This window comes from Zonotrichia leucophrys, chromosome 7 (assembly GCF_028769735.1).
Source record: "Zonotrichia leucophrys gambelii isolate GWCS_2022_RI chromosome 7, RI_Zleu_2.0, whole genome shotgun sequence".
Lineage (NCBI taxonomy): Eukaryota > Metazoa > Chordata > Aves > Passeriformes > Passerellidae > Zonotrichia > Zonotrichia leucophrys.
In genome coordinates this window covers 9,318,457-9,337,507 of record NC_088177.1, presented here as the reverse complement: position 1 = coordinate 9,337,507, position 19,051 = coordinate 9,318,457, and the positions used below count along the sequence as shown (strand labels likewise).

Below are 19,051 nucleotides of genomic sequence, written 5' to 3'. Positions count from 1 at the left end.
TATGACAAACATGAGGGAATACTTCATGATTTCTTACAATGACTGCTGTACATTTTTATTAGTTACTTCAAGCACTGTAGATGCACATATTCAAAATAAAAAGTATGAATGTCACTATCTACAACTTGTATTTTTCTGTAGTTTTAAGAATGTGATTTGTACTGTACATGAGCTTCAGATTTCTCAGCAGCATTCAATGTCTTTGAAAGGTTACAAAATAGTAGAGAACTGGTTCAAGCTACAGCTTGAAATTATTTTTCAATTAATCTACCTTTACCAACATCTTTTAAAGATTACACTGTCAGCCTTGTAGCCAGGAATCCCCACATTGCTTCTGCAGTGACCTGAAGCAAATACACAGAAAAGCCCAAGAGCTGTTACAGTAATTCCAGTGTAAAAGGGGATTCAGTCCAGCACTTAAGTACCTGGAAACCTCCTCAAGGAAAGCCTGCTCATGGGGAGCAGTCTGATCTCTAAAACACAGATGAAATTAACATTTAATAAAACTTTTCAAAATAATTTATTAATGGATCCCAGAATGCTTGTACTGCACCTGCAACTCCTGAGCTAGTAGTTGTAGTGCTAGGAACCATTCACAAGTCCAAGAGAAATTAAGTTATAAAAGTTTAATTCTGAATTCTGAGGTTACACGTGGAAATATTTTTCAACTATTGCAAAACAAACTTTTAGATTAATATATTCATATTTTGGGGTTTTTTTTAATTATTTTTAAGATTAGCTATGCTTGCTGTTTCAAAGGTAGTTTTGTAGTGTGAGTCTCTAACACAAGAGTTTTTCTCTCAAGTCCAAAGGTTGCTCTTAGAAATTATGCTGCAATTCTGAAAACAGAATTAGTCTATTCCTATTTTAACTATTCCATTAAAGTAATCAACTGTTTTCCATTTCTGTCCCCTTGTTCCTTATATTTCTTGATTCACTCATTACTGCCATAAAAACACACAGTTGTACATTTAAGATTTGTTAGCACTGAGGTAAGTTCTTATGTCAGCATGCTCCAAGAGATATTTTTTAAGGGGTTTCATGGCAGGAATTCTTTTTTTCTTCTATTTTCTTTTTTGAAAAAACTCAGTAATGAGTTTCTGAACTACAGCATCACCTTCCAGACCACCGAAAGGAATGTTATTTTTGGCACAATGTAACATCTTGCTCCTAGTGGGAATAGAGAACAGTTTTCAAACTCAGTATTAATTTAATACTGTAGCACAAGTATTGGTAACTATGTATTTAATTATTAACCTCTTTATTGACTGTGTAATTTCCCTTAACTGTATGTAAAAAGGTCCATAGTCAGTTTAATAGAAAACATAATTCTAGAGAAAGCTTGTAACATCTTACTCCTGTGCCCAGTACAGGCTTTCTCTTCCCTCCACATACACCTGCAGTTAAGGATTCAGTGTTACTGAATATTTATCTTTCATTTTATTATAGCATGATTTTTCCTGACATAGAATTTCTGTTTCACCAGTGTTCTCCACATGTAGTGATATGCTATATAGTCTATATATATATATAGCTTTTTTTAAAAAACAGGTAATATAAGAGGTTGTACATAATTATTTTCATCTGGTCCTCAAAAAGAATAATTTTGTGTACAGAAACTAGAAAATAAGCCCAGCACAAACTAGATGTACCAAGTAGTACATATTAAAATAATTACCACAGTAATTGAAAATTCCTGATCTTAGTCCTACCCTAATCAGTTAAGCAGAGGCTATTCCACAGCCTCTGGGATTTCTCTGTTGTCCACAATAAGGGTATGAATAATTCCTTCCTTTCGTTTCCCACTACTGACAGCCTTAATGCAACAGCTGTGGTCAGCAACAGTGAAGTGAGTTTCAGTCCCATCTTCCACAAATTCACCCTGGGAGAGACAAGAATAAAAACAGACAGTTGATATTTTAATAAATGAAAAGCTCGAATGCATCAATGTCGAGATCGCTTGCAGTTGCCACAGTTACAGCAGCTTTAGGTACCTGTGACAAGGACTGCCTGAGAGCTGAACAAAGCTGCTGAATCTCGGGCAGGGCTCTGTCAAGGTGCCCAGTTAAAGATTGCTGGGTATCAGCTGACAATGAAAATGTCACACAATCAGAAATGGGAAGGTTGGAGTTTGTGAATCAATACTACTGATTCATGTCAGTAAACAAAACCAGAAAAGTTGTGCTGCACAGCCAGTAGGTGCCACACAAACCTGTGCTCAAGTGGCAGTGAAGGTGACGAATTCAGGATGCCTTCTGCAGCAGGGCCCTGACTCAAGTACAACAGTTGTGAATCTTGGATACACATCTCCTGCTGCACTTCTGGAATTTCCTGTCACAGATTTTCCCAGGCATGGCTGTGTTTTTGTCATGATGTTTGTGACAGCAGAACTAATGGGTGCTGCTCCAATGGAAGCACAGTTTGGCACTAAACCTGCACTCACAGCTTGCAAGGACACCTCAGAGTGCTTTCAGTACTTTGTAGAAAAGGCTGAGCCATCAGGAGAACAAGTCCTGATTTACTGGAAGATGAGGCTTCTTCCACTGATTACTAAGCAAACATTTGGTGAATCTTTTAATCCTGCTCTCAGGTATAGCAGAATTGTTGATTTTACCATTTGTACTCATCCAGGGGCTTCCCTGTGGCAGCTGTAAAAGCTTTGACACCCCCTGGTGAGAAAGCACATCCTTCAAGGATGGGGAAGCCTACCTGGTGTGCATATTGAAAATCATCAAAAAACAGAAAGACACCAAACAGACTAAACCACCTAGCTGTCAGCCTGCTCTGAAAATTAATGCAGATGTGATCAAGATAAAAGATTTGACTTGTTGCAATGAAGCTCTTAAGCCCTAAGTATTAGGAACACCTCAAAATGGCAAAAAGCATCAGTCATAACAGACTACATGTGTTCAACTTTCAGTGACAACTATCACAAGCAGGTTTGGATGCAGTGACTCTACACTCTGCATCAAACTTAAATCCTTCCCAATCACCAGAAACTTTTCTTCCTAAAAACCCTGCACAACTGACTCAAATTTCTTTTGTTTGTCTGAAAAGGCTAAAGAAAAGCATCATTTATCCTTAACCTGCGGATGTTTGACATATGAACTGAAATAGTGTCCATTAGAAAATTCAGTGAAGGTCATTTGGAACAGACCAGGAGCATCCTGGCTGCCTTGGCCTCTCAGGTAAAGGGAGATAGTGCATCCCTCTGGGGCTTATTCTGCCAAGCTTTGCTTATCTATCCATAGCCTGCAAGAGCCTTTGTTAAGGATCACATACCGCTGTTTCCATCTTTTGACCATTGCACCACACATCCATGGTGTCCTTTTCTGTGAAGGAAAAGAAAAACAAGGTAGAAAGAGCAAGATCATTATTTTTGGCCCTACCAACAAGGATCTAGGAATTTTAAAAATCTACTGTTGAATTTTACTTTCAATTCCCAAAAGAAGTTCCTAAGTAGCTGTAATACCTGAGCTACAGGGCTTGCTCTCACACTGCCTAAAGAAGAGGCTCTGTCATCAACTTTTGCTTAAAAGATACATTTTTACCCCTCCCTAGCCCTGGCTATAAACACTGTGTTCTTTTGAATAGTGCCAGAGATACTCTGTCAGTCTTAAACTGAAAAAATTTACAAGACAGAAAAGTGAAGTAATTTCAACTAATTATTTGAGTGAGTGCTGGTTATTCAGTAAAGCTCTCTTTTTCCAGGTCAAATTAATTCAAAAGCAGCATTATTTAACATCCATCAAACTGTCTGTATTCTTAATATTTTGTAGTAAATATGTAGTAAATGATATTTAAAGTACCACTTTAAATATCAATCTTAGGGGTTTTTTGAACTTGAAGCAGAATATTCTTTTACTTCTCCCAGCACATCCTCCTTAAATTACTTTGCTGTAGAATTCCCTTTACTGACACTGTCACTGACACAACATCAGCACAGAGCTGAACCCTGCTTGTCTTTCCAGTAAGCATAGTGAGATTAAAATTCTATGAAGACTTAACTGTTTCTGTCTAAAACTGTCTTTCTTCATTGCTCCCCTTCATCTTAGGGCAGTTCATTTTGTGCTGAGGTTTAAGAAGAACTCATAGTCTGAGATCTCTTGTCTCCAGCTCTAACCATACAGCAATGCCCAAGGGGAAGTTTTCCCACTGGATGCCAGGGGCAAATTCCTCACGGGATCCCTTCCTCCCACCTGCTTCTAATGTAACTGGGAAAGGGAGGGCAGAAGAGAAGCAAGGTATTGCCTTACTATTAAGAAAGTGAAAGAACATCATTGGAAAGTTTTAGTTTAAATTTGTAGATAAGAAGTGATGCAGAAAAAGGACGCTCATCAATCTATCAAAAATATGGAATAACATTGTTGCACTTCAGATAAAGACTTCTTGACTGTGGCTGATGATTTGTGGAAGGAAAGCCTGGTTACCTGCTGAACAAATTCAGACCCATGTGAGGTTTCATCACAATGCAGGTAAGGTTTCTGTAGCAGGCTGCACCTGGAGAACTGCCTGGCCAGGGCAGCTCTATGGAGGCAGCAGCAGCAATGCCTCCCAACTCCCCCCCACCACATCTAGACCATGCTCCTGTAGACTCACACATGTGGAACAAGAGCATTACTCTTCAGACTGTCTTTGGCATCTCACTCCAAACTTCCACATCCCCCAGGGTTTTATACAGGATCAGAGCTACATCACAACTGTGCTTTCTCTTAGTTACCAGTTTTTAAATGCACACAATTTATTCAAAGGCAGCAACATGCAGTCACTCAATGTTTACTTACCTAGGACAATTCTGTAGTCTGTACCTCCCAAGCTCAATATCCAAGTATTGGTTGTTTTTAGCCTGTTCTCTATATACTGCTTGAGACTCTTTCCATTGATCTCCAAAGTATATTCATATGCAAAGCCACTGACTGCATCAATGTTAATAGCAGCTTTAGTTTTAGTAGCTCCAACAGTGAATGTTTCTTTACCCACTAATTTAAACATCCATTCTCTTCTTATTTCTTCCTGTAGAAGAAAAACAAAGACAGAGGGTATTAATTGAAAAACCTGAGTGCATGTTTTAATATTAAAAAATTGAACTGGAACTCAGGAGACAGCTCAGTACTGAACTACTGCTTGGGACTGAATGCATACATAGTGCTTTGTATGCACAGAGTGCCTCTGCCCAAGGACAGCAAAGCACTTCATGAATACCCACACCTTAATTGGAACTGAAAAAAAGAATGATGCATTTTATTAAACTAGGTAATTAACTGAATGTACCTCACTTGCATTTATTACTCTTTTGTTTGTTGTGATGTGTGTTGCAAGGAAGTGCATTTATATAATCTGTATCACAGTGAATTTTGAGCACATAGCAATTTCACCTTTCCATCAACATAGACAACACGCTTTCCTGAAGTGGTCCCATGTTCAAATTCAATCTTATGAACACCATCACTTAAAGCTACTTCCCAAACAGCCACCAAATCTGTCATCTTCTCTAGGTGGCTGTACCGAGACCTAAGGAGAAACCAACAAAGCAAATTAATTGTTGTTGCAAGTTCAAGTCCCAATGTCTGCAGTTCAAAGCTTTACTGCTTCTTCTGCTTTTGTATTTGCACTTTTTGCAAATACAAAGTGAGACTTGAAAGAATAAGCTTACAGAACTGCTTATATTTTCATGTTTTTCAGACATTCAGATATGACAAGACATCACAAAATATAAACGGCTAAACAGACTCATTTTGACAAACAGTACAAAGACACAGCTACCCATCTAACCTCTAAAACTCCAAATTCAGGTGACAATAGGTAACAAAATTTTATTTAGTTTTAAGATACTCCTAGACAGTTCTGCTATTTCTTGGTAGGCATTAAAATATATTTTTTATTGGTCTCAAAGAAAGTGTTTCAGATTTTTAGACTTGAAAAAATAGTATGACTGTTTGCTGTGTTAACAGATTTGTCTCTAATCTCATAAACACTACCAACATCATTCGGATATGCAACTCTGCACACACAGACACAGGCGAATGGATCTGGTAAGATATCCTTTTATTCAAGTAATTTTTAAAGTTTATACACAGTCATAAGTGACCACTGGAACTGTGGATATCTTTCCAAATCTGCTCATATCACAGTTCTGATTTTTTACCTTATTTCATTGTCACAGACAGTAATCTCCTCACCGGATGCCATAGAAGCCAAAAGAGCTTTTAATCCAATTAGCAGCAAGAAAAAATAGAAAAGCAGAATAGTAGGAGAGAAGCACTGAAGTCTAAAGTTTCATAATTTTCTCCAGGACATTTAGCATCATTAACTAACATGCAGTGCTGTCATATTTATAATAAAATAAAAACACTTAAAACACAACCATCTTTCTCTAAGACAGAAAGGCAAGTATTTTTAAAAATACTGTATTTTACAAAACCAAATAAGTGCTAGTAAAGTTTGTCCTACCTTTACTATCTCCTTATAACCTTGTCAGTTACTGGACGGAAAAATGGGCTGCCAGAGTTTAGAAATTAACAGTTTGACCAAAGCAGGAACCCAGTCCAGAGCTGCCCATCTCAGTCCCAGACCATAATGAACATGGGACTGGAAATAGCACAGGCAATGATTCCACCTCCTCCCTCTTCTAAACCACTTTAGCAGCTTTCAACAAGTACATTATTAAATCTGACCTGGCAATTCAGTCACAAAATCTATGTGAGGCACAAGGAAATAATTTCTTACTTAAGTGTATTTTAGACTGCGACGGTGTTTTACAACCACCGCTTTTTAAGTGTATTATTTTCACTCAATAATTTCATCATGATCGGTCATATTTGTACCTATCAATAAACAAACGTGCTAATAATAAACGTGCTAATAAATGAGGGGGTCGTTTTGGCCGCTCCTGAAGTTTCTGGTTTTTGCAAAGGCGGCATCCCCGGGCACACGGTGGGAGTCGGGCAGGGAACATTTCCCTCCTCGGCTCCGGGGAGCAGGCTCGGCACAGACCGGCTCGGCACAAGGGGCGGCCTCGGGAGGTGCCCGAAGCGGGTCCTGGACAGCCCGGAGCCCTCATGCCCCGGGCAGGCCGCAATCCTGCGGCGTTGGCTTTAGGCATCACTTAGGATCAATGCTGAAAGGGTTAGGAAGCATCCCAGACCACACAAATTCCTTTTTTATTTTTTGCCCTCAAATCATGGTAATGAAGCGATACACGTTTATTTTGCACCAAGGCCGAACGCAGACTCTAGCCAGGGGTGTTTGCTGAGGCCAGCGATCCCCCTGCATCCCAAGGGAAAGCCGGGCGCTCTCCGTGAGGGAGCGGGCGCGGCGCCTGCGGCCCCAGCTCCGAAGCAGGGACACACAGCACCGCTGCACCACCGCCGCTATTCACCGACCAGCTCAGCAGCCCGAGGCGGTGTTTGCTCCTTCACACGGAAGGACTCGTTCTGAAAACTAGGCTGGGATTACGGCTCCCAGACCATCCATCTAATCCCGGCAGCGCTCATCGCGGGGTGGCATACCGGGAAACGCACGAGCTCCGAAGACAGCAGATCTGCCCCCACCGTTACCGCCAGCAACGAGCTTTTTCCATTTCTTCCTGGCTTTATTTTTTGTTTTTATTAGCCCCGCGCCCGCCGCAGCCCCCGCCGTGTCACCGCTCCTACCTCCGCCCGGTCTCCTCCCCTCGCCTCCCGCGCCGCAAAATGGCGGCGCCCGCGCAGCGTCGCCCGGCGGCTGCCCCGCCCGCCGCGCCCTCCGCTCCGCTCCCGCCCGAGCGGCTCCGTGGCCTGAGGAGCGGCCCCTCTCCTGCCCTGCGGCCCTCGCCATGACCGAGGTAGTCTGCTGGCCCCGGGTGTCGCTGCTGGGTGGTTGGAGCGGGACAGAACGCCATGGAGCAGTCTGTGAACCGCCAGAGCCGCCGCCGCCTCCCTGAGGGCTCCGCTCGCGGCGGGGCCGCTGCGCCCCGGGTGCGTTGGACGGAGCCGAGGGCCGGTGGTTTGGGGTTCCCAAAGAGGAGAATTTAACTCATTGCACGTATTCTGCTTTCAGTAGGGATCAGGAAAACTGAGCGTGCTGTGTGGTATTAAGTACGCTTTTCCCCAATGTGCTTTGCAGATCCTATTGGAGTTTCTAACAAGCCCTCCTGTAGTGGCCTCTTGGGGGGTTTGGGGTTGGTTTGCTTTAATTTGGGGGCATTTGGCTTCTGCTGCACAGCTCATGCGAAGAACTCAGGTTTCTGCCTCATTTTCCCTTTCTCCCAATGCAACAGGAGAAGGCAGAGTGGGAAAACCTAAACAGGATATTAATGCGTCATGGGTTGAAACCTGTGAGTCTTGCTGCCCCCCAAAGCTGCAGAGATACATCAGGTAATGTACGTCAGGAAATGTAATTTTTGTATTCGGAAATAGTAACCGTAAGTTCATAAGGCATCTCCAAAGCTGTCACTTCCTAGTGGCAGCAAACAGGCGATCTTCTTTGGCTGTTCAAACCCTTTCATTGTGACTTTGCTTATGTTTTGTGTCTTCAGATATGATTGTCCTAGACCATGAGTCTTCTCAAGGAATAAGGCTTGCATTAAAAACGCTGGTGGAAGATATTGAGCGACAGCAGAAGGTGATGCAGGGACTTATGGAGGCAAATCGATGTCTTAGGTAAGACAGTGGAAGGGATTTAGCTGCAGAGTAAAAGTATTATCAGTATTGGAGTATTGCATCTCCGGCCTGGTGGAGATCTTATCTCACCAGAGGCCTAAGACCATTTTCCTGAGGTTATTGTTCAGTATGCAGCAATGTTGTCTCAGTTCCTTTCAAGCTCTTCTGTTGTTTCATCTGCTGCTTCTTCTCATATCAGTGTATTTCCCATACCATGCCCATGCTGCCAGAGGATGTTATCCAAGGTCAGCACATAATGTCAGTTGTGTGCTTCCTGCACTGTCTATAGTGAAATGAGTTTAAGTTAAAAGCAAGGATTCATTTCTTTTTTCAGAGATGTGGTACGACTGGAACAAGGTCGGGCATCTCGGCAAGAGCAACGGGCTAATGATTTGGAAAATGTGGTGAAAAACATTAAGGCCAAAATTTGTCAGCTGGAAGATGAAACAATAGCTAAAGCATGCCAGCAACAGAGCCAAGTCAAGGAACTTCAAAAAGAGCAACAGGCTTCACGGGTAATTCAAATAGTGCTGCCTGAGGATTCAAACTTTTGACTTGTGAAAAGTGTCAAAATATTTATGTTGATCTACATAAACATCAATCTTGAGTCATAGGGTTAGTACACTGTTTATAGCTAAGTATTTTCAAACTATGCAGAATTTTCTAGAAATAATTTAGAAAAATGTCTGTATCCCTCTTCCACTGTCTCTTCAGCACAGCTAAAACCCAAGTGCTCATTTTCCTTGGTTCCAAGTGTGTACCTGGGCTTGTGCAGCACAGTCAGCTGGTGGGTAAGAAGAGTTCAGTAATGCTCCCCTTGCCTGTTCACAGGTGAAATACCAACAGCAGCAGGAAAAGCTGCAAGAACAGCAAGAGATCATTGCCCGCTTGCAGAAGGAGCTGAGCAGAGTTGGGAGGGAGGAGCAGCAGCGAGCTGACACTCAAAAGAAAATGTTTTGTCAGTTTTGCAAAAGAGCTCCCAAGTCTGTCCTGGATCAGCGGTGAGTGACTCTCTTCTACTGCTGAATCCCTGCAACATTAAATGAAGAAACAGATTTTAATGTAATGCTTCTTGCTATTTATATGGGGGAAAAAAGTAACCTGGAGACTTTAGGAGTACAAGATGAAATACGAATTCTTGTGAAGGTACCTCAGTGCAGTGATATTTTTCTTCTGTGAAACTGTAAGCCAGATAAATCCATGGCAGAAATTAAAAAATTGCCACCCACTGCCCACACTAGATGTCAGCAAAGGGAAGGGAATGATTCACTCTGCCCTGTAGCTGCAGTGTCGGCTGGGATGATCTCATCCTGGGATTCTAACATTTAAAAATGTAAGTTAAAAATAAACAAACCCCCCAGCAAACACCATCCTTAGTCCCCCTAAAAAGAGCCTTTCCGATTTTGGGAAGTGATGTTTGCAGCTGCTGACTGCAGGCTTGCTTCTAAGCTTCCCAGTACTTTTGGGTGAGTTCCCAAAGTGTCACAAGGCTGTGTCTCTTGCTAGGAGGATTTCCATAGCTCTGCTACAATCAGGCATTTGCCAGTTCCTAGGCCTCAGGTAGCCATTGCTTTGTTGTGCTGATAAAAATCAGCTCTCTAGGCCTGGCCAGCAGTGCTTACCTGGGAAGCTTTTAAGAGAGATTGTGTGTGCTCAGCTTTTTCCTTGAGCCCTCGCTGTATCAGAGGAAGGATCATGGAATTTGGTTTCCTGTCCTCCCTCATCTGTCTCTCCAAACCAGACCATCTCAGAGTGCTCAAGACACTTTATTTTGACTGTGCCTCTCTGTTAATCTTGCTGGGCAACCACAAGCATAAGATGAGGAGCTGGTGGGCAGATTTAACTTTTTTCTCCTCTTGAATATTTTGCTGTTTCTAAACTAGCACAGTTTCAATGTGTCTACTTTTCCATTTTGGCAAAGTGTGACGCTGGTTGTCTGGTATGAGAGAAACTCCACTGTTTGGAGCAGCCACTTCCAAAGTGCAGTGCAGCTGTGTGAGCTGACCTGTTTCTCTGGGTTGGTCACAGGATGAGTTTTGTGAGAATATCTGAAATTCAAAATGAATTTTTCCTTTCTTCAGGTACCTTTGTCTAATTGACTATTATGAATCTCAGATTAGTCAGATTAAAAAGGAGCTGAGGTAGGTCTCATTGAATGCCCTGTGGTTCTACTGTTCAAAAATTTTTTTAGCCCTTACTGTTCTTAAATCTTATAGTGGTAAATATTCTGTGCTCCAGGTATCACTAGCATGTAAGAAATAGCAAAGGGTTATAATAGTCATGGAAATTTAGATTTTTCCAGAGAATAACTGGCAGTCAGGCTAAGCAGCTTCTCAGTCAGGAGGCCAGGACAGTTAGGAGGCTTGGGGTATTCAGATACTTGAACTATGTCCTTTTTTCTTGCTTTCTTTCTTTTTCTTCCCCTTTCTCTTTTACCATGGTTCACAGGCAGAATTACTGCATTAGTTGTGCTCAGTTGACTGATCATTCAAAACTAAAGGTTTTCAGCTCTATCCCAGTGCCTGCAAGGCACAAAGCAACAGATACCTGAGACATTCCATAGTCTGAGATTACTGTTGACAAAATTGAAATGGGATTTGCTTGTACTGGAGTTTCTCCTGTGGATAAGTGCATTTTATTAGCACATGAAACAGCTTTCCCAGAAATTGGAGCAGGAATCTTAGGGCAGAATACCTATTCTATTTACTTGGTAGTTATGGAAACATCATACATAACTGCTAACTAAACCAACTTAAATTTTTGAGCTAAATGAACTGCACTAAGCTGAACCAATTTATTTTTCCCAATAGGCAATATAAAAAAGATGAAGACGAGGTGCAGAGAGAAGTAAAAACCAAGGAAGAGTTCTTAAATCTAGATGCTACTCCTAATTACAAAGCCCTGCTCATGGTATGGAACTGGCAAGAATAAGTCAGTGCAGATCTCTCAATGGTAACCCTTCAAGAGCCACACAGAAACATAAACATGTTTGTTTTCTGTCCCTTGTTCTTGTCATGTCTTCTGAGCTTGTAACCTCTATGGGCAGAGTTCCTGTCCTTGTGCAAAGATTCAGCAGAATGTTGTGAGTCTGCTGGGGATTGCACAGACCTCCTTTGGTCACAGTGCTGCACCTGGGGTCTGATGCACCAGGCTCTTGGCTCCATCATCTGAGTCCTCATCTGTGCTGCTTTGCTGTCCAGGCAACTGGGAACCCTTCTTAACATGCACACACTTTAAATTGTTGAAGCTTGTTCATTATGAAATGAGGGCAATAAAAGCAATAACCCAGCCTCTGTTGCAGTCTTTCCAGAAGCAGCTTACTGAAACAAAGGCCAAGAATGAACAGCTTTTGCTTGAAAATATAAATCTCAAGAAAAACTTGGAAATAAGGTGAGAAAGGATAAGTGTCATTCTTTGCAAGGCCAGTTCTGTAGACTTTGCTTTACAAGCACCAGCAATTGTAAAAGTCAAGTGTGAAATCTGTGATCAAAGAAATGAGATATGACAGCAACAGCCACACAGTTCTCCCTACACTGTTAATAACAGCTGCTAATGGTTAGTTTGCTCTTTATTGCTGTTGTCATGTAGAAATATAGCAGAATTTAATTTCCAGAATGATTTTTTGGCACTGGCAAAACTTTTTTCCTTTTTTGCTTGGATGAATTTTATAGATACCTTCCAATGCAAGACATATAACATGGTACTTTTTCTGTCTAGCAGGCCAACTGCACAGGAATTAAAATTTTACAAGCACCAAGTGAAGAAACTACAGAAAGCTTTAAAGAAAACTACCCAGTAAGTATAATCTTTCAGGGACTTTCATGAATCCTCTGGATTTCTGAAGGCAAGGTTACTCTGCAGCCTGTGATGTAGAGAGTAGCTTATATAGCATGTGCCTTATCAGCATTCTTTGGTTATGAGCAGCAAGTGCTGCTGGACCTCTGCAGCCCTCTATTTCTGAAATGATGGCAGGGTCTCCAAATGGAGGTTTTTTACTTCATTTTGTCTTTCTGAATTTGATTTGAGTTCTTTTGCTGGCAATATGTACAGGGCCATCTCTGGTGTTTGCTGCTTTCATAAGCTGTAAAGGAAGTTCTTGGTTTCATTATGGATTATAAATGGGAAAGTGTGAGTTGGCAAAATGTTGCAGCTACTGAAGTTATGTCCAGATTATTCTTAGAACTTGACTGGTGTTTTTCTGAAATATTGCTAAGAAAATGCATAGAAGATATAAAAGTTCTAGTACTAATGAAGTGTTTTTGACTGTAATTTCACTTAGTCATTTGTCCTTGTGTATACTGAATGCTAAATATTTTATAGACTGAAAAAGACATCACTTAAAAATAAATAGACATGTTGTGTATATTTAAATGGTCTATTCTCTTGTGCAGTAGGTATCATTTAGATGAAAAGCAGTAGTGAGCTTTGTGTAATAAGCCAGGAAAGATGTTCCAGCAGAAGCAGATAACAACTGAGCTTGGAATTTGAGCCTTTAGAGTAAAATTCTGGATTTTAGGTCTTCAGCCATAGGTAACAGAAAACCTGGTGGTGTCCCTTCTAAATCAGCAAGCAGTGTGGCATAGCCTCAGCCTGGAGACTTGAGATAAATTATTGATATTTGCATTGGGTACTGTGTTGTCAATCTGTGTTACTTGGGTCTGATGGAGTTTTATTGCCCAGCATCAGAACATGGATATTTACTTTGTGTGTTGAAGTGCTACACACCTGGTTCTTCCACCAAGGTTAAAGGTAGCATCTCCTGCTAAGGCTGCTTGTGTGACCCACTGTGTTGTATTTTTGTGCAGATTTTCAGGGAGTAGGACTGGAGAAAAAAAAGAAGAAAACAAAGACTCTGGGAGAGTTGCCACTGTGGATCAGCTGCAGGCAGCTTGCCAGCAATACTTGCAGGTACCCAAATTGTATCTGTTCTGCAGGTTTCCAGCCATGTTACAATGAAATGTTTTACATGTTCTGTTTAGCTGTGAACTGGAGTGTGCTGGTGTGAGGCTAAGAATGCCTATCAAATCCTTTGTGTAAGATGAGTCATTTTTTGATTTGGCTGTCAGTGTAGGCTGGTTCTTGTTCTGTCTGAGTGTAAACTACCTGAAATCACAGCAAGGCAGCAGACACTAGGCTGGTAAATATGATTTAGCTGAAGTCTGTTCAGGACAGGGGTTCAAGGTCTTGGATGATAGTGGCCTTTATAATTTTTCTAATTAAAAAGCCTAAATATAATAGAACTTAGCAAACTGTGAACTGTGGAATTTACAATTCCTCGAGTGGATAAATGTTAAGTATCCCTCAAAGGGAAGTATATACTTACATTACTTTTACATATCTTCTAGCTGGTGTATGTTGAAATCTTTGAGTCTATTGCATGTTGAATGCATGTGTAAAATCAGTCAATAGTAATATTGGAGCTATTTATGACTTAATTTCAGACAATCATGACTGTGATAAAGAGGGATTTTATTCCAAAACATCATACATATTTGAGCAATAACATTTGTCATTTGTTCTTGAAGGTTTTGTCCCATATTGATTCTATTTTGCAAAGCCCAAGAGCTCCTCCGTTAATATTCCGGCCCAGCAAAGGGCCAGTGCAAAAGGACAATAAAGAGAATGGACAGGGATGTGGATTTGAGCACCTTCCACTCACTGTAGAAATGTGGGCAGATCAGCTCATAGCCCTAAAGGTAACAACACATTGCTGTGCTCTGTTTCTTGGTTTCCTTTCATCTGCTCTCCTCTCCTCCATGCCTCCCTATGTGTAGTTGTGGGGGGGTTTTTGTGTAGCTTTTGTTATTTTCTGACCTGGTGTTAAATTTTACAAATAATCTGCTGTCCATGTGAAAAATATACCAGAGATACTTCTCTGTGTAAATCTTTTATTTCATTTCATTAACTGAGTCCCTGAGAGGAAACTTAAGCTTTAGAGTCTGGACTTCACACATTGATGATGGTGCATTCCCTTCCTTCCTTTTGTCTGACCAGTGACTTTTTGATCCAAATACAAATGAAATAGTTTTGTTTAAGGCCAAACTCTTTGTGACCAATACTTCCTATTTCACTGAAACTATAACACGTAGCAAAATGTAATATTTTTCACTCTGTTCTTTTCAAATCAAAGAATGTCAGCAAGACACTATCCTTAAATTCATTAAAATTAAAACCTTAACCTCTCCAGTGCTGGAATGTTTTCTGCATATAAGAAACAGAAAAACATCTGTTTCTATACTAAAAACAACTTTAAGTAGTTTGCAAAATAAGTTGGCTCTCCTCCTTTCTTAAGGATTTGCATACGTCCTTGAGAAAACTATCTCTGGAATTGCTGCCTTGGAACACTAAAGATCCACAGGATAACAGAGAATCCATACGAGTTGAAGACCTCCAGTTGATAGTAGATGCAATTTTGGAAGAATTGGAACATAGGGAAAAGGTAATTCTTACCAGAGATTTATAATCACAAGTTACTGTGGAGTTCTTAAATGCATTCTTCACACAGTAATTAGATTGGTGCATTTGAAAGCCTTGCAGCATTTAAGAAATACCTGTTTGAAGACATTCAGTAGTCAAAGACTCTTTTAACATAATGGATAAATTCACCTTGGGGAAGATTGCTTTAATCAAAGGCACTTGACCAGCAGTGAATTTGCATTGCCCTGTTCTGTCTCTCAGGGCTGAGAATACATAAATGCTTCTCTTAGCAACAGAGAAGGAAGCTTTCAAAAGAGTATTTGGAGTTTGATGTATGCTTGTGCCTGAAAACTATTGAACTGTGTCTTCAGATTTAAAAATATTTGAAACATTGAGATTTTGTAAGGGAAGTTACACCTGTTCTTCAGACTGGTTTTAAGAATGTTTCACAGCTTAAAGTACTCTTGCCTTGTTAAGCAGTACCATTGATGAGTTCTTCCTGCTTGCTCCAGAACAGCCAGACACATTCCTTGCAAACCCTGTCTGCCATAGTGTCCCACTTCCAGAAGCTGTTTGATGTGAATTCTCTGAGTGGTGTTTATCCACGGATGAACGAGGTGTACATAAAGCTGGGGGAAATGACCAACGCCATGAGGAACCTCCAAGAGCTCCTGGAACTAGGTAAAGGCTGACCACCTGCTGCTTGTTCACACCATTCCAAAAAAGGAGACAGGTGAAGAGCTGCCCTCTTCATAGAAAATAATGTTGAGCTGTTGAGAAATGAATGAACTAGGTGTTTCCTTCACTGGGAAGACAAAAACATGTTCCTGTCAATTTATAGCTCAAATAGCAAATCCCCAGTATTTGTAAGCCTTTAGCAGTTGCTGAGGAATAACAGGGAGGCAGAAGACAAGAATAACAAGGGAAAAGAATTTTTTTTCCACAAAGTTTTTTTTTTTTTTGGTGAGCTGATTTCATAATTGTTGTTTATTCTTCACTTGAAAGATAACACATTTAAGGAAGAAAATAACTCTGTCTCAGAGGTAGATTTCTACTCAGTTATTCATTCAGCTGTAATTGGATCCAGTCCTCAAAAAGTTCCATCTTATGCTGCTAAACTTAAAAACCACAACAAGTTGTTGAATGTCAAAAACTGTCAGTACTCAGAGGTTTAGTTGGTTATTTCCCTTCTGGTGGGAACTTCTGTAGAACAGCAGCTGCTGCTGCTCCTGGGTTAAAAGGTTGGGCTGGGCTCTAGGATGTCCAGCCCTGAGCCCCCGGGCTGCTGAGCCTCATTCAAGGAGGGAAGCATTGTTCCTGCCTGCAGCCAGCATGGCAGAGGAGGAAACCTCACCTCCCCATCATAACTGCAGCTCAGAAGATGCCTTGCCCAAGCCTAGATCTTCTGAAATTGAAGGAGAAAGGACAAAGCGGCTGCTACCTTCAGTCACAGCACTACAGACATGTTATAATTCAATACCAAAACAAGTTCTGGGTGTTAACAAAAAACATCCTCCTCCAAACATTTCCATGTCTGTTAAGCAGGTTCCTAATTGGCCTAGCCCCTACAGTGTGGCTGTTGTGTCACAAGAACCTAATTTAATAACCCCCCTCTCTCTATATATAATTTCAGTTGGCTGATTTCCACTGACATTGTAAGGGTGCACTTTAGCTCTCTGCTGTGAGCACACAGCTCTGCCAAAGTTTTTTTAGCCACTAAAGCATTAGTGAGAGAATCCCCATTCTTAGCTAGTATTTGTTTATTTCTGACCATTTGTTTATTTCTGTTTTCTGTGAATTATGGAATGTATATGCTAGATCTATGAAAACCAAATAAAATCTGTGAACCTGCAAAAATTCAGCTGTGTCTAAAAGACTTCCCTGTTATTACTGTCAAAAGAATCATGAGTTGTTTGTTTTTCCCCAGACAGTTCAGCTCCACCCACTGTGGTAGTGAATACTGTTGGGAAACTGTGTGACATCATAAATAAGAACGTGACTGAGCAGGTACAGCAGCTTCTGGGCACCCAAGACATCCACAGGTATGTGGGGCTGTTCCACTGCTGACCATTCTGCAAACATCAAATGTTGTAATTGAGAACTGGCAAAAACTGATGCTGAAAGAAACTTTCATCATTTGGTACAAAGTCAGTGAGCTGCCACAGCACAGGTGTTAGTTACTGCTGTCCTGCTTGAAACAAATCTTGTATTCTGTCAAAAAGATGAAGTTGACAGAGGGAAGAATTGAGGCCAGAAGGTTCCAAAATACTCTCTGGTTTGCATGGATAATGTGATCAAACAAGCCTTAATGGGATACATGTTTCATCAGGAGACAAATCTGGCACCTGGGTGGGGAGGAGAAAGTGATGCAAGTCTCGGATGTAACATTGTAGTGTTCTAGTTGCCAAGGCAGGGTTTGCCTCAAGCTGCCTACAGATACTTTAGAAACTGGACAAATCCAGTTCTACATTCAACAGGTAACAGCCACATCTGGGTGGCAGCAGACCCTGAGGGCTGGCATTCAGCATGTGCTTTACAGACAAACTAAAAAGGGAGCAGGCATAAGTCTGACACATGCTGAGTTAACAATACTCACTCCCTCAGCCTTTCTGCACCCATTTCTCAGTTTTAACTGGAGAACAGCTGCTTATAAAGCATTTCTTGCTCTACCTCCAAGGCAGTTACACCAGCCACCCCCAGGCAGTATATTTAGCATACACAGACAAATGTTCCAGGCCCCAGACTACCTGGAGCCATGTGAGGGGGAAAGGAAGGATGTGTATACAGCATCAGTAGTGAAATCAGAGATCCTTGTGACAGCTCCCTTGTTGGCTGCAGGTTCAGAACTGGAGAACAGAACATTGGTGTCCGTGGTTTTATGTACTAAGTAGCAGTATTTTCACAAAGTCATGGCACAGAACAACAAAATGGCCAAAGGGATGAACTTGCCAGGTCCTTGCACCTCTTACCTGATTGTCTCACTTTCCATTCCAGTATCATCAATAAGCTTGAAGAACATGAGTGCTTCTTCCCACCCTTTCAAGCTCTCATTCAAGATCTGCTGTGTCTTCTAGGTGCGTAATATTTGCAGCAATAATCTTCATGCCAACACTTCCTCATATAACTCTAAACAGTTAACACGTGTTTTCTTTACTGCTGCTGTTCTAAAACGGAAGGAGGATGTGAGGGAAGGTGCTGCCTTCGCCTCACTCTCCTTTCCACCTTTCCTCAGGAAGTGACCAAAACACTTTATTTTCATTTAACATGGGGTTGCATTTACTTAAGCATATTACTTACAAGCCTAATTGATTTTTTTCCGAAAGCATTAAAAGGCCTGAGGAGTTTACTTAATTCACCATCTGTTTAAGTTGGAATTTTGGTTGAACTCAATGTGTTCTGGGTTCATAAGCCTAACTCTTTTGCTTTCCATTCTGTTGCAGAGATCAGTAACGTGGATGATATTTTACCTGCAGTGCAAAACCTGAAATGGGGAGCTGGTTATGGCTGATTCTGCTCTTCCTGAGCAAGATTTCTCTTACCTGTGACTGTACCTGCTGGTGCTCCTGACATTGCAGCTACCTCCTAAGCAACAATTCCAGATTTTTTTTTACTTAAATAAAAATTACTGTGTTTTTAATTTTTTTTTTAATTCTTGATCAATTTAAGAAAAACTTTAACTGCTGTCAACTGGTCGACTCAATTCCAGAGAGAGAACCAATATACTCTGTATCAGTCCAGGAAACTGAATCCAGCACAACATCCAGCACAAACTCCAACCACTTTTAATATTGCTAACCCAGTGAGGTATGTATGAGGTAAAGATGCCCTTACTGCCATAGCCAGCACACTTACACAAATGCTCAATCTCGGTTTTCTTGAGAGGCTATTTTAACATGTGGTTCACATTTCCAGATCAGTTTGGGATGGGAACATTGTTACTCAGTGAGTATTCTCTCTGATTATGGACTGAGGTAGACTGGGTTAATGTAATCTAG

General features: G+C 41.1%; 2 protein-coding genes across 12 annotated transcripts; one reads left to right on the top strand and one right to left on the bottom strand.

Moving 5' to 3' along the window:
- Nucleotides 1–29: 29 nt before the first annotated feature.
- FAIM (Fas apoptotic inhibitory molecule) lies at nucleotides 30–7,694 on the bottom strand. 7 transcript variants are annotated; one of them, XM_064718579.1, is made up of 7 exons: nucleotides 7,653–7,688; nucleotides 6,146–6,203; nucleotides 5,376–5,511; nucleotides 4,785–5,013; nucleotides 3,283–3,332; nucleotides 1,713–1,882; nucleotides 30–1,170 (listed from the first exon to the last, which is right to left on the bottom strand). In XM_064718579.1, exons 2-6 carry the CDS (start codon nucleotides 6,187–6,189, stop codon nucleotides 1,733–1,735), a joined length of 609 nt encoding a protein of 202 aa, XP_064574649.1. In that variant the 5' UTR covers nucleotides 6,190–6,203; nucleotides 7,653–7,688; the 3' UTR covers nucleotides 30–1,170; nucleotides 1,713–1,732. The 7 variants fall into 7 exon arrangements, with proteins under 7 accessions (XP_064574649.1, XP_064574648.1, XP_064574652.1 ...); XM_064718578.1 differs by lacking the exon at nucleotides 7,653–7,688 and adding an exon at nucleotides 7,509–7,599; XM_064718582.1 differs by lacking the exon at nucleotides 6,146–6,203 and having other exon boundaries at nucleotides 7,653–7,694.
- Nucleotides 7,532–18,693, top strand: CEP70 (centrosomal protein 70). Of its 5 annotated transcripts, none has more exons than XM_064718574.1 (16): nucleotides 7,532–7,822; nucleotides 8,258–8,354; nucleotides 8,516–8,639; nucleotides 8,974–9,154; nucleotides 9,471–9,640; nucleotides 10,721–10,780; nucleotides 11,450–11,549; nucleotides 11,941–12,029; nucleotides 12,357–12,434; nucleotides 13,445–13,547; nucleotides 14,165–14,335; nucleotides 14,932–15,078; nucleotides 15,569–15,737; nucleotides 16,984–17,098; nucleotides 18,051–18,130; nucleotides 18,497–18,693. In XM_064718574.1, the coding sequence occupies exons 1-16, from the start codon at nucleotides 7,814–7,816 to the stop codon at nucleotides 18,562–18,564; spliced, it is 1,761 nt and encodes a 586-aa protein (XP_064574644.1). In that variant the 5' UTR covers nucleotides 7,532–7,813; the 3' UTR covers nucleotides 18,565–18,693. The 5 variants fall into 5 exon arrangements, with proteins under 5 accessions (XP_064574644.1, XP_064574645.1, XP_064574642.1 ...); XM_064718572.1 differs by lacking the exon at nucleotides 7,532–7,822 and adding an exon at nucleotides 7,842–7,955 and having other exon boundaries at nucleotides 12,360–12,434; XM_064718571.1 differs by lacking the exon at nucleotides 7,532–7,822 and adding an exon at nucleotides 7,842–7,955.
- The last annotated feature ends 358 nt before the right edge of the window (nucleotides 18,694–19,051 follow it).